The sequence below is a fragment of the Cherax quadricarinatus genome, chromosome 59 (genome assembly GCF_038502225.1).
Source record: "Cherax quadricarinatus isolate ZL_2023a chromosome 59, ASM3850222v1, whole genome shotgun sequence".
Classification (NCBI taxonomy): domain Eukaryota; kingdom Metazoa; phylum Arthropoda; class Malacostraca; order Decapoda; family Parastacidae; genus Cherax; species Cherax quadricarinatus.
In genome coordinates, this window is record NC_091350.1 from 5,636,736 (window position 1) to 5,649,866 (window position 13,131).

General features: G+C 40.4%; 1 protein-coding gene across 3 annotated transcripts in view; it reads left to right on the forward strand.

Annotated features, from left to right (window-relative positions):
- RanBP3 (ran-binding protein 3) overlaps positions 1-4,598 on the forward strand; it is a 58,589-nt gene extending 53,991 nt beyond the window's left edge. For all 3 annotated transcript variants that reach the window (XM_053791098.2, XM_070097672.1, XM_053791097.2), the window contains one exon: positions 3,497-4,598. In XM_053791098.2, the coding sequence (XP_053647073.2) occupies positions 3,497-3,643 (147 nt within the window). In that variant the 3' untranslated portion in view covers positions 3,644-4,598. The remainder of the gene's footprint in view (positions 1-3,496) is intronic.
- The last annotated feature ends 8,533 nt before the right edge of the window (positions 4,599-13,131 follow it).

Sequence of the window (13,131 nt, forward strand, 5' to 3'; positions counted from 1 at the left end):
GGTTGTAAGAGAAGTAAATGCGAGGGTCTTGGCAAGAGGCGTGGAGTTAAAAGATAAAGAATCACACACAAAGTGGGAGTTGTCACAGCTGCTCTTTGCTGATGACACTGTGCTCTTGGGAGATTCTGAAGAGAAGTTGCAGAGATTGGTGGATGAATTTGGTAGGGTGTGCAAAAGAAGAAAATTAAAGGTGAATACAGGAAAGAGTAAGGTTATGAGGATAACAAAAAGATTAGGTGATGAAAGATTGAATATCAGATTGGAGGGAGAGAGTATGGAGGAGGTGAACGTATTCAGATATTTGGGAGTGGACGTGTCAGCGGATGGGTCTATGAAAGATGAGGTGAATCATAGAATTGATGAGGGAAAAAGAGTGAGTGGTGCACTTAGGAGTCTGTGGAGACAAAGAACTTTGTCCTTGGAGGCAAAGAGGGGAATGTATGAGAGTATAGTTTTACCAACGCTCTTATATGGGTGTGAAGCGTGGGTGATGAATGTTGCAGCGAGGAGAAGGCTGGAGGCAGTGGAGATGTCATGTCTGAGGGCAATGTGTGGTGTGAATATAATGCAGAGAATTCGTAGTTTGGAAGTTAGGAGGAGGTGCGGGATTACCAAAACTGTTGTCCAGAGGGCTGAGGAAGGGTTGTTGAGGTGGTTCGGACATGTAGAGAGAATGGAGCGAAACAGAATGACTTCAAGAGTGTATCAGTCTGTAGTGGAAGGAAGGCGGGGTAGGGGTCGGCCTAGGAAGGGTTGGAGGGAGGGGGTAAAGGAGGTTTTGTGTGCGAGGGGCTTGGACTTCCAGCAGGCATGCGTGAGCGTGTTTGATAGGAGTGAATGGAGACAAATGGTTTTTAATACTTGACGTGCTGTTGGAGTGTGAGCAAAGTAACATTTATGAAGGGATTCAGGGAAACCGGCAGGCCGGACTTGAGTCCTGGAGATGGGAAGTACAGTGCCTGCACTCTGAAGGAGGGGTGTTAATGTTGCAGTTTAAAAACTGTAGTGTAAAGCACCCTTCTGGCAAGACAGTGATGGAGTGAATGATGGTGAAAGTTTTTCTTTTTCGGGCCACCCTGCCTTGGTGGGAATCGGCCGGTGTGATAATAAAAAAAAAAAAAAAAAAAAAATATACGTCAAACACGGTACCTCGTAAGACGTATATATGCGGCCGCGACAGTCAAAGGGTTAAACAAAAATACCAACCACTCCAACACTATATCCCCCCCTGCTTTTAACATTTCTGTCATGATCCCGTCAGTTCCAGCTGCTTTACCCACTTTCATTCTACGTAATGCCTCACGCACCTCCCCCACACTCACATCCTGTTCTTCACTCCTAAAAGCTGGTATACCTCCTTGGCCAGTGCATGAAATTACCGCTTCATTTCTTCGTTGATATTTAAAAGTTCCTCAAAATATTCTTGTCATCTACCCAAAACCTCCATCTCCCCATCTACTAACTACCCTACTCTGTTTTTAACTGACAAATCCATTCGTTCTCTAGGCTTTCTTAACTTGTTTAACTCCAAAAATTTTTCTTATTTTCATTAAAATTTCTTGACAGTGCCTCTCCCACTCTATCATCTGCTCTCCTTTTGCACTCTCTTCACCTTTCTTTTACTCTCCACATACTCTACTCTTCTTATAACACTTCTGCTTTGTAAAAACCTCTTATAAGCTAACTTTTTCTCTTTTATCACACCCTTTACTTCATCATTCCACCAATCACTCCTCTTTCCTCCTGCACGCACCCTCCTATAACCACAAACTTCTGCCCCACATTCTAATACTATTGTGTGTGTGGTGTAAATATTATGCAGAGAATTCGGAGTGTGGAAATTAGGAGAAGATGTGGAGTTAATAAAAATATTAGTCAGAGGGGTTGTTGAGGTGGTTTGGTCATTTAGAAAGAATGGAACAAAGTAATATGACTTGGAGAGCGTATAAATCTGTAGGGGAAGGAAGACTGGGTAGGGGTCGTCCTCGAAAAGATTTTATTCTTGTTTATTTCCTATCTCCATGGGGAAGTGGAAGAGAATTCTTCCTCTGTAAGTCATGCATGTTGTTAGAGGTGACTAAAAAAATGCTAGGAGCAAGGGGCTAGTGACCCCCTTTTGTATCCATTACTAAAGTTAAAAAAAACTTTAGTTTTTCTCTGGTGGAATATGGCCAGTTTGTTGAAAGAAAGAAGTGATAGCTGTATGCATTATGCAAGGAATGATCATCATTTGGAATACAGTAGACATAAATAATCTGGGCTTATAAACAAGGCAGACTGAATTAGGAAATACAGTTGGAAACACTTCAGCATTAGAGATCTGAAGGCTGTAGCAATATACAGGCTGGCCCTGCTTATACAACAGGTTAGTCTGGGCTACTACTGTAAAGTGAAACCGCCTATTTTTCAAATGCAAATAAAAACCTGTTATGTTTACACTAACATATATTCAGTAAGCAATAGAGCTAGGCCTAAAAAATGCATATACAGTACACACATTACTTCCCTTAAAATATTTTTGTCCTTGGCTTACAGCGAGTGGTGAATATATTTATTGTAGGAAGTCTGAATAAATGAAGAATGGGTGTAACTGAAAACTGCTGCATTAACAAAATGCCATAAATCGAAGTGTTATAAAGCTGGGCCCTCCCGTATGTAGATGTTGCAAAGAAGTGGAATGAGCTTGACAAAATCAGAAACAGTTCATAAGAAAATTAAGAGGTGGTCTCCAAATGCTGGAGCTCTTCCTCTGAAAATTTTAATAGGTGATTACACTCAAAAAGAAAATTATGGAAATTGTATTGATATTTAAACAGTTAATAGGAAAAGGCTATAATGCATTTTGACTGCAACACTAAGATATGATTCTAAATACTGTAGTTTGGAACCCTGCTACCCATTACAAAAGAGGATGTTTGAGTGGTCATTGGCAATAACCTAATTTACGGGTCCCTCAACTAGCAAATGAGAAGTGTTCCTGGTAATGGTAATGAGTATTTGAACCTTGTCTCATAGAAGCCCAAGTTATAATTGGAAGTACATATTTTTTAATCAGTTTACATTTTTAATGGAAAACAAAGGTTTTAACTTTTTTTTTTTTATCTCATTACGCTGAAAGTTGCTCAGTATGCTACTTTTATTATTTCACAATATAAATTATGTAATGCAACTGGAGGGTCATCCATTTTGAGAAATCTTTTATCCATGCTTGTTAAAATACAGCCTTAAAAAATGCTAAGAATTTCGGTAAGTAGCATTTACTGATGTGAAATAAAAATCTGGTATGGTAAATGATTTATAACTTGGTGATATACTAAGCACAGTGAATGCTGTTTATATACTCTAATACCAAACTTACCCTTTGAAACCCTGAGAATTTATTTATGCATCTTACCTGACATGCTTATTCATTTTTGGTATACCATAATGAAATATTCTTAAAGATCTCTGGCTTAACTTAAATCTCTGACCATCTGTAAATTTATGAATATTTCAGGGTAGCCCTAAAGATGTGGACCTGCTGTACAACTCCCTGGAGTGGCGTGTGGCCACTTCTCGCTCTCACACACATGATGATGGTAACACGGAGAGTTCTAAGAAGGCTAAACTGGATGAAGCTGAAACTGGTACTGTCACTTCATAAAACTTATTATTTGTTTTTCTTCAGAGAAACATGCAAATTCCTAGATTAAGGTACATCATGATTGTTAAGACAGTACTGAAGTGTGAGGGGAAATTTACAATGAAAGGGAGTGCAAATGAAGATTGGCTTTGAATAATCCTTAAACTGAACTTATGGAGATTGAAAATTCAGTCATCTCAATTTCATGTGGACACTGATATGTTAGCAACCAGTAGCTGATATTTTTATGGACATTGATATAGAACCAACAAGACATTGCAAAGGTGTCTTTTTTCCTAAGAAATTACTGAAATATGCCAATGAAATCGTGTTACAATATTTTTATTTTATAAAATTATGTATTACTGTGATCAGTGGTGCCATAAATGAAGGGCCAGTGATGACTGGTGGTGAGCAGGTAGCCACTTGATATGCTGTGATTACTGGCTTGGAAGGTCAATGTTGATAGCTGACTTGTGTTTAGCTTTTAAACTTTTAGACATTGATGACTGGCTAGTAGTCAGTGGACACCTTCAGTAACCAGGTAGCAAAGTTCCTCGTGATCAAAGTACAAAAATGATCAAGGTATGTGTTTGATCATGGTACGAAGATGATCGAAGTGTGAGGATGGACTGATAGACATTGAGTTTACATTTCTTTGAAGGACAATCAGTTATGTTCTTTTTAATCAACTTAGCAGAATGAGTTCTCAGCAGCCATTAAAACATGAACTATTAATGTCAAGAACTCACCTGTCCAAAATATTGGTTGAATTGTTAAAAATGTGATTGTTGGTGTTATGAAAGAAATGTAAGTAGAAAGTGACACAGGACAATTCATTAAGCAAAACCTTTACACCACTAAGGAGTGGACCAAGTTCTAGGTTAGTTTATTATTTGTGAAAAATGAACTCATTTTTGGTCATATTGACCTTGGCAAAATCAATTTAAAGGTGAAAATAATATACGAAGTTTGATACTGTAATTTATTACCCTTTTCTGTAAAATACAGTGTACTCTTGGAAACAATATACATTTGATTGAAACATTAAAAGGTGGGGACCATCTTAGGGCTATGGTCTCTTAGTCCAAGAAATTAAAGCCATCCTCTCTTTCCTTGGATACAATCTGAATGCCTCATATTCTAAAGGTGCTACATGATGCCTATGGTTTTAGCTCCTTCCCTACCACAAAGAAAACTTAAGAAAATCTATATACTTAATGGCAGCGCTGTATGACCCTTGTAGGTTTAGCGCTTAGTTCTGATTATAACCATAATAGATTTAGGATTTTGGCATTTCCATCAAACAGTAAGGCCCCAACCTATGATGAATTCCTGAAAAGTTATTAGATTCTCCATCCATTTATCCTTAGAAAAACCATACTATAATTGGAGAATGGTAGTGTAAATGGGATTACCATTCCCACAACTTCCTGCTGACCTGTTCAATACAAGTTACAGTAGTGGCAGTTACCACAGAACTTGTAAAATCGAGTTTAACTAATCTTTTCCAGACAAATGTAAGTGTTTTATATACTGTACATGAAAAAAATACACAGTATGAATGTAAAAATTTTGAGAAAAAATATTTCTCCATCTTCAGAAGTGTCATAAATATCACGTCTATGGTTCCTGACCTGGGGGGAGTTTGGACCATTCTGTCTTCCTCCGACCCAACTTAATTACTCCCCAACCCCCCTTTCCCTACCCAATCCTTCTCATCCCTCCTTTCCCTTCCCCTCTCCTTCCTTTCCTGCTTTTGGCCTTTGGGGTCATCCCCTCAAATTCTAGCTCCTAGGTTGGGGAAAGGATATTGATATCCATCCCATTCCATTGAAAGTCCTTGGTGATGGTTTTGTCTGCTGTGGAATCTGGATCATCTGCGGATGTCCTGTTTCCCCTCTGGAGTTCCAGGGGGTGGCTTAGGGTGTCCTTCGGGTAATGGGTGTATCCAGGAGGTGGTGGCTGATGGAGGCATGCCTTGTGATGGATTTCCGGCTGCCCTCTCTTGTCCATTGAGGTGACTCGGCAAATGGAAGGTTGCTATCCTGGATTGCCAGTGTACTGGCATGAAGGGTAAGATATGGCATGGGTTGCACATAGCATCTGCACTGTGGGCCCTCTTGGACATGGAGGGGAATATTCAATCCCTTTCATTCCTCCTGACGCAAGAGGAACTTATCATGGAGACCCATAACCATGAGTTTCCTCCTCCTGGGCCCTTTCCTGCAGCACCCCCTACAGACCCTGGCACTCCTTTGGACCTCTCTTCCAACCCAGTACCTCCTCTGGGTAATGGTGTGATACCCTCTAGTACAGCAGTTCTGACCAACCCTTTAGACACTTCTGACTTGCGTGTAACTTTGACTAAGATACAGGCTTTACAGTGTGTTGATTTTCCAGTTACATAATGTGAATATTTTTTGGACGTCATTCCCACAGCCCTATGGGTTTAGTGCTCTACCACCTCCCACCCCACCCCCAAAAAGGTAATCCTTAAAATGTTTGCAATGCTGTGATTATTTTGAAAGTTTTTTCTATACATGTTTCTTAGAGCATTGAACTATCTTATGAAAGTGTGACATTACGTTAATGGGAAGAGGGGTGCTAAATCCCTAGGGATTGTATAATATCCAGGGAAATGGAAAGCAATCAGGTTCAATCTAAGGAAAGGAAGTACAAGTTCAATGCCTTGGATCAGTAGCTCAACCAGCATCAAGGGACTATGTAAAGTAAAAGGACACGAGTGCAACTAATGTGACATTTATTGTGGCAACGTTTCGCTCTCCAGGAGCTTTATCAAGCCATTACAAACAATACACAGACACAGAGGATATATAAAGGCTCAGAGTGAGGTGCAATACTAGTGAGGTACCATTTCGATGTTCACTAGTGGTAGTGGTAGTAGTAGTGGTAGTGACAAAAGTAATACAATATGGTAGAGCAATTAATTCGTACATGAGTAAAAGGATATAAAAGCTATTACTTGGGTAACATAAAAATAGGTTGGACAAATATAGACTGGAAAGAGGCAGCTTGTTTCAGTGTTCACTCTCTGTAATGTGCTTTGTGTAGTATAACAGGAGAGACTATGTGATGGCAGGGTTTACTGTTTTCAGGAGGATTCTTGCTAAGACTTCGGAGATGGTGAAGCTGCCGTTGTTTTGTTTAATTGTATTTGAAACAGCGATCAGTGCTGATTCGAGGCACTTGCATCTGCGGAAATTAGTTTCTTTGATCACTAATTGGGCGTCTCTGAATTTCATGAGATGATTGGTGGAATTTCGGTGTTGTACACAGGCGTTGTTCAAGTTATCGTTCCTACATGCGTAAATGTGTTCATTGAGGCGGGTGTCGAGGTTTCTTGCTGTTTCACCTACGTAAATCTTGTCACAGCCTCCACAGGGTATAGTGTAAACTCCTGCATTGACTGGTTCATGGTGCTTGGATTTTGTCCTGGTTAGATCCTTTATTGAAGTGCTAGAAGCGATGGCGACTCTGGTGTTAGCTTGTGAAAGTACTTTTGAGACGTTCAGTGCAACCTGGCTGTCGGGAAGAATTATAACTTTGTTGGGAGTGGTGTTGATGCGTGGAGAATTAATGATCTGAAGAGCTCTTTTCTTGCAGTCTTTGATGAAAAAAGAAGGAAAATGTAACTCAGTGAATGTTTGGTGAATGTATGTACAGACAAATACTCAAACGCACTAGAGAAGGGAAGAAACTTCTGTACCTGTTACCAAGCAACCCTAAACCAGCACACATGTATGGTTAACCCAAGACCCATAAACACAATATTCCTCTCAGACCTATCACGTTAGGAATAGGCAGTGCTCCACACAAACTAGCCGGAGTTCTTGCCAAACATCTTTCCTGCCTTCTGGGGACCATCAGCCCCGCTCATCTTAAACACTCAGGCGACCTTCTCAACCGCATCCGTAACCTCTCCATCCGTAACAAGAAACTAAGCAGTTTGGATGTGACTTCCCTCTTCACAAAAGTACCTACCACAAAAGCCATCAAGGTTCTACAACGTAAAGTCAATCAGGACCTTAATCTTCCTCTACCTCCCTTAGATTTTGTTGACTTGATTGAACTCTGTGTTAATTTCAACTGTTTTTCTTTCAATAACAAGCTCTACAAACAAACCTACGGCATGGGAATGGGGTCCCCCATAAGTGCCATCCTAGCCAACTTATACATGGAACACCTAGAGTCTGAACACTTCGCCAACTTCATCCCTTCAAGCGTCACTTGGTTACGTTACGTAGACGATGTCCTCGTAATAACTCCAAAACGTTTTGATGTACGGGATCTTCAGGCAAGGCTCAATGCAGTTGAACCGGCGATCCAGTTTACACTAGAAGAAGAGTCCAATGACAAGCTACCTTTCCTCGACGTCCTCATTCACAAAGTAGACAATAACCTAAGATTTCAAGTTTATCGGAAACCCACCAATAAAAATGATCTCACACACTTCTATTCCAGTCAAGATACCAAGACCAAAAGAGGCATCATCATCGGGTTTTTCCTAAGAGCATACCGAATTTGTAGTCCTGAGTTTCTTGACAAGGAATGTACATACATTCACTGAGTTACATTTTCCTTCCTTTTTTCATCAAAGACTGCAAGAAAAGAGCTCTTCAGATCATTAATTCTCCATGCATCAACACCACTCCCAACAAAGTTATAATTCTTCCCAACATCCAGGTTGCACTGAACGTCTCAAAAGTACTTTCACAAGCTAACACCAGAGTCGCCATCGCTTCTAGCACTTCAATAAAGGATCTAACCTGGACAAAATCCAAGCACCACGAACCAGTCAATGCAGGAGTTTATACCCTGTGGAGGCTGTGACAAGATTTACGTAGGTGAAACAGCAAGAAACCTCGACACCCGCCTCAATGAACACATTTACGCATGTAGGAACGATAACTTGAACAACGCCTGTGTACAACACCGAAATTCCACCAATCATCTCATGAAATTCAGAGACGCCCAATTAGTGATCGAAGAAACTAATTTCCGCAGACGCAAGTGCCTCGAATCAGCACTGATCGCTGTTTCAAATACAATTAAACAAAACAACAGCAGCTTCACCATCTCCGAAGTCTTAGCAAGAATCTTCCTGAAAACAGTAAACCCTGCCATCACATAGTCTCTCCTGTTATACTACACAAAGCACATTACAGAGAGTGAACACTGAAACACGCTGCCTCTTTCCAGTCTGTATTTGTCCAACCTATTTTTATGTTACCCAAGTAATAGCTTTTATATCCTTTTACTCATGTACGAATTAATTGCTCTACCATATTGTATTACTTTTGTCACTACCACTACTACTACTACCACTAGTGAACATCGAAATGGTACCTCACTAGTACTGCACCTCACTCTGAGCCTTTATATACCCTCTGTGTCCGTGTATTGTTTGTAATGGCTTGATAAAGCTCCTGGAGAGCGAAACGTTGCCACAATAAATGTCACATTAGTTGCACTTGTGTCCTTTTACTTTACATATTGTCGGTAATTCTATCAACTTTATTACATCAAGGGACTACATGGTGACAAAAGAAGCTACTGTAAGTACTATACTGTATGTAGCAGAAATAGGATGCCTCAGTCTGAGACTTACCATACTTTTCAAGCTGACCCTTCAGTGAAGGTACCTTCATGCTGGCAAGGGGCTTTATATCTAAGGAATTAGACCAGTACTCCAATTCAGCCTTTCATTCCCCCACACGCTGTACCTACTGCCGCTCATTCTAGTACTCCATTCTTTAAGCTATCACATAGCTCTTTGACCTCTATTGCTGTATAGCCCTTGTGGCTTAGCGCTTCTTTTTGATTATAATAATAATTTGACCTCTATTGCCTGTGCTCTTTCTAGCCCACCTTTCTTCCAATAGGTATATTCACCTTCCCCTTTCTCTTTTAATTCATTCACTTCTCTTACCCAGAGACAATATTCTCCTTGTACTACACCTACCTCTTACTCTTATTATATAACTACCAGTGACTAATGATCCAACATATCTTGTTACCCCCTCTAAAATGCACATCTAGATATCTACCCATTAACCTTTCATCTAATATGTAGCAAATTGCTGTCATTGCTCCCTATATCATATCTTGTGTATTTATTTATGAGTTTTTTTAAGTGTAAGCATTACCTATTGCTATAACTCTGAGGTGGTAATGAGTGGTCGTACCTGCCTTGAGCTGTTTTGGGAGATTAGTCTGGAGTGTTACAGAACACTATGGCTTGCTTCTGTAGTGCTCGAGTCAGTTCAAGGTGCTATAGGAGGTGGTTCTTCTCAAGGAGGAAAATATGAAACAAAGTCACCTGGATAAATATAGTAATGAATGTGAGGTGATTGAGGTTGGTGAAAGGAAACAAGTTAACACTAGTAAGAAGCAGATTGGCAGCCATTATAAGTGGGAAGTTTCCAGTAAAAGAAGAAACATCCAATTGAGGAAGGTTAAAAGAACAAATTTCAAGGCAGGAAATTGCTTCTCTGTTCTCCAGGATTACTGTACCTCAATGGTCAATGAGTAGAGGGAGCCACTGCTGACTTGTTATGACTTCAAATTGATAGAAGATAGTGGTATGGGTGTGGAAAACAAGTAAGTTACAACACAAAGGATGAAAGCAGCAAAAATTGCCAGGAAACCTTGCGGATATGTTCTAAAGACATTGTTCATCATAGTTAATAATAAATTCAATGGAACTAGTCAACAGAGAGTGAGAGGACGAGTGACTCAAGTTCTTTAAGATCTATTATACTAATAGCAGAAGCATAAGAAATAAGATGGGTGAGCTAAAATTGATTTCATGTGCAGGAAGCACAGATATCAGTGCTTTAATAGAAACCTGGCTCAACCTGATCGATAAAGAAATGCCTTCTGAATGTTACATACATGGCTATAAGTTATTACACACCGATAGGGTCAATAGGAAGGGTGGTGGAGTAACCATGTATGTCAGAATTTAGACTCTTGCATTTGACAAGATATAAAAGTGAGAGTGGCAGACATTGCATCTTTTTGTCTACACTTTCTCGAGGGTCGTGAAAACTAATCTTGGTGGTGATTTACCAGCCTCCAAACCTTGATTCGGGATGTGAGAGATTTTAACTTTAGACAAACTGATTGGAGCAATTTGACAGGAAAACTTGACTCTAGAGACTTTCTTGATTTGATCCAGGATTGTTCTTAAAACAGTTTGTCACAGAAACAATTTGAGGAAATAACTTGCTTGACTTGGTTCTTGCCAACAAGAAATCATCAACTGATAATCTTGAGCTTGGAGAAACAATAACAAATCACTGGGTTTCAATATATCATGAAATTCTCTTCAATCACTTGTTCTCTCTAGGCTGGAATACTGCTGTACACTAACTGCCCCTTTCAAGGCAGGCGAAATTGCTGACCTGGAGAGGGTACGGAGAACTTTCACGGCACACACAAGAACGATCAAACACCTAAATTACTGGGAACGGTTGAAGTCCCTTGATTTGTATTCCCGGAACACAGGCGAGAAAGATACATGATAATATACACTTGGAAAATCCTAGAGGGATTAGTACCAAACTTGCACACGAAAATCACACCCTAGTGGGAAAATTTATGGAATCAATAGCTGCTGAAGTAATTCGTAGCCATCTTGAAAAGCATAAATTGATTAATGAATCTCAGCACGGTTTGACGAAGGGGCGTTCCTGTCTTACTAATTTACTAACTTTTTTCAATAAGGTATTTGAGGAGGTAGATCATGGTACTGAACATGATATTGTGTATATAGACTTCAATAAGGCTTTCAATAGAGTTCCACATCAGAGGCTATTGAGGAAACTTAAGGCACACGGAATTGGAGGAGAAATTTTTTTCCTGGGAAGAGGCATGGCTGACAAATAGGCAGCAGAGAGTTTGCATAAATGGGGAAAAATCAGAATGGGGGCACGTCACAAGCGGTGTTCCACAGGGGTCAGTGTTGGGCCCCTTGTTGTTCACAATTTACATAAATGACATAGATGAGGGAATAAATAGCGACATGAGCAAATTTGTTGATGACACCAAAATAGACCGTCCAATTCATTCTAATGATGACAGAGCACTTCAGGATGATTTGAATAGACTGATACAGTGGTCGGAGAAGTGGCAGATGGAGTTTAATATAGACAAATGCAAAGTTCTGAATGTTGGGCAGGAAAATAACCATGCCACATATAAACTAAATAATGTAGATCTTAATATTACTGATTGCGAAAAGGATTTAGGAGTTCTGGTTAACAGTAATCCGAAACCAAGACAACAGTGCACAAGTGTTCGCAATAAAGCTAACAGAATCCTTGGCCTCATATCAAGAAGTATAAATAATAGAAGTCCTCAGGTTGTTCTTCCACTCTATATATCTTTGGTTAGGCCTCATTTATATTATGCTGCACAGTTCTGGTCACCTTATTACAGAATGGATGTAAATGCACTGGAAAACGTGCAAAGGAGGATGACAAAGTTGATCCCATGTATCAGAAATCTTCCCTTTATAAGGAAGGCGTAGAATTAGGGGGGATATGACTGAGGTGTATAAATGGAAAACGGGAGTTAATAAAGGGTACATAAATAACCCGCACATAGAAGAGAGGAGCTTACGACGACGTTTCGGTCCGACTTGGACCGTTTATAAAGTCACACTAACGAAAAGGAGAGCAGGATGGGTATATATAGGCAGGAGGTGGTAGTGGTAGTAGTGGAGGGAAGGAAGTAGTAGTGGGGAGGTAGTAAGAGTAGGAGGGGCCAGTCAAATACTAAGAAAGAGGAGCACTGCAAGGGAGCTAGGTGCCCACAGAGGGTAAGAGCAAGAACACCGAGGATGGGGGGGGAAATAAATAAAGAAGGAACAAATACACAGAGCAGAAGACAACCCAAAGGAGAAAAAATAAAGAGGGAGAAGAAAAAAGGAGGAATCAGGTTAGGTCACAGGTGTTCTGAAGTTTGGAGCATTTTACAATGTAGTGGGAGAGGAAGGCATCTTCAGAGACGAAGCCAGGACTAAGATTCATACAAGGAAAGTTGTGTATTAGGGAGGATTCAACCAGACGGCGACTGTTAAAGTTGGAAGTAGGGAAAACAGTTTTAGCAGAAGACCAGTCAATAGGATGGCTGTGATCTCTGACGTGACAGAAAAGAGCATTCCATACCCCCGGCCGGGATTGAACCCGCGGTCATAGAGTCTCAAAACTCCAGCCCGTCGCGGCCGGGGGTATGGTTTGTTTGCAATCGTGTCATTACGAAAAGAGCATTGTTAGTGTCAGCAAGCCTAACAGTATTTTTGTGCTCCCTAAGTCTGCCAGAAAGAGATTGACCAGTTTCTCCAAAGTATTCAAGAGGACAGGAGGAACAAGAAATAGAGTAGACACCAGGAGCATCTGTAGAGGGAGAAGAGGTATGAACGAGATTAGTGCGAAGAGTGTTAGTCTGGCGGAAAGTAAGTTTGAAATGTAGGAAGTGTA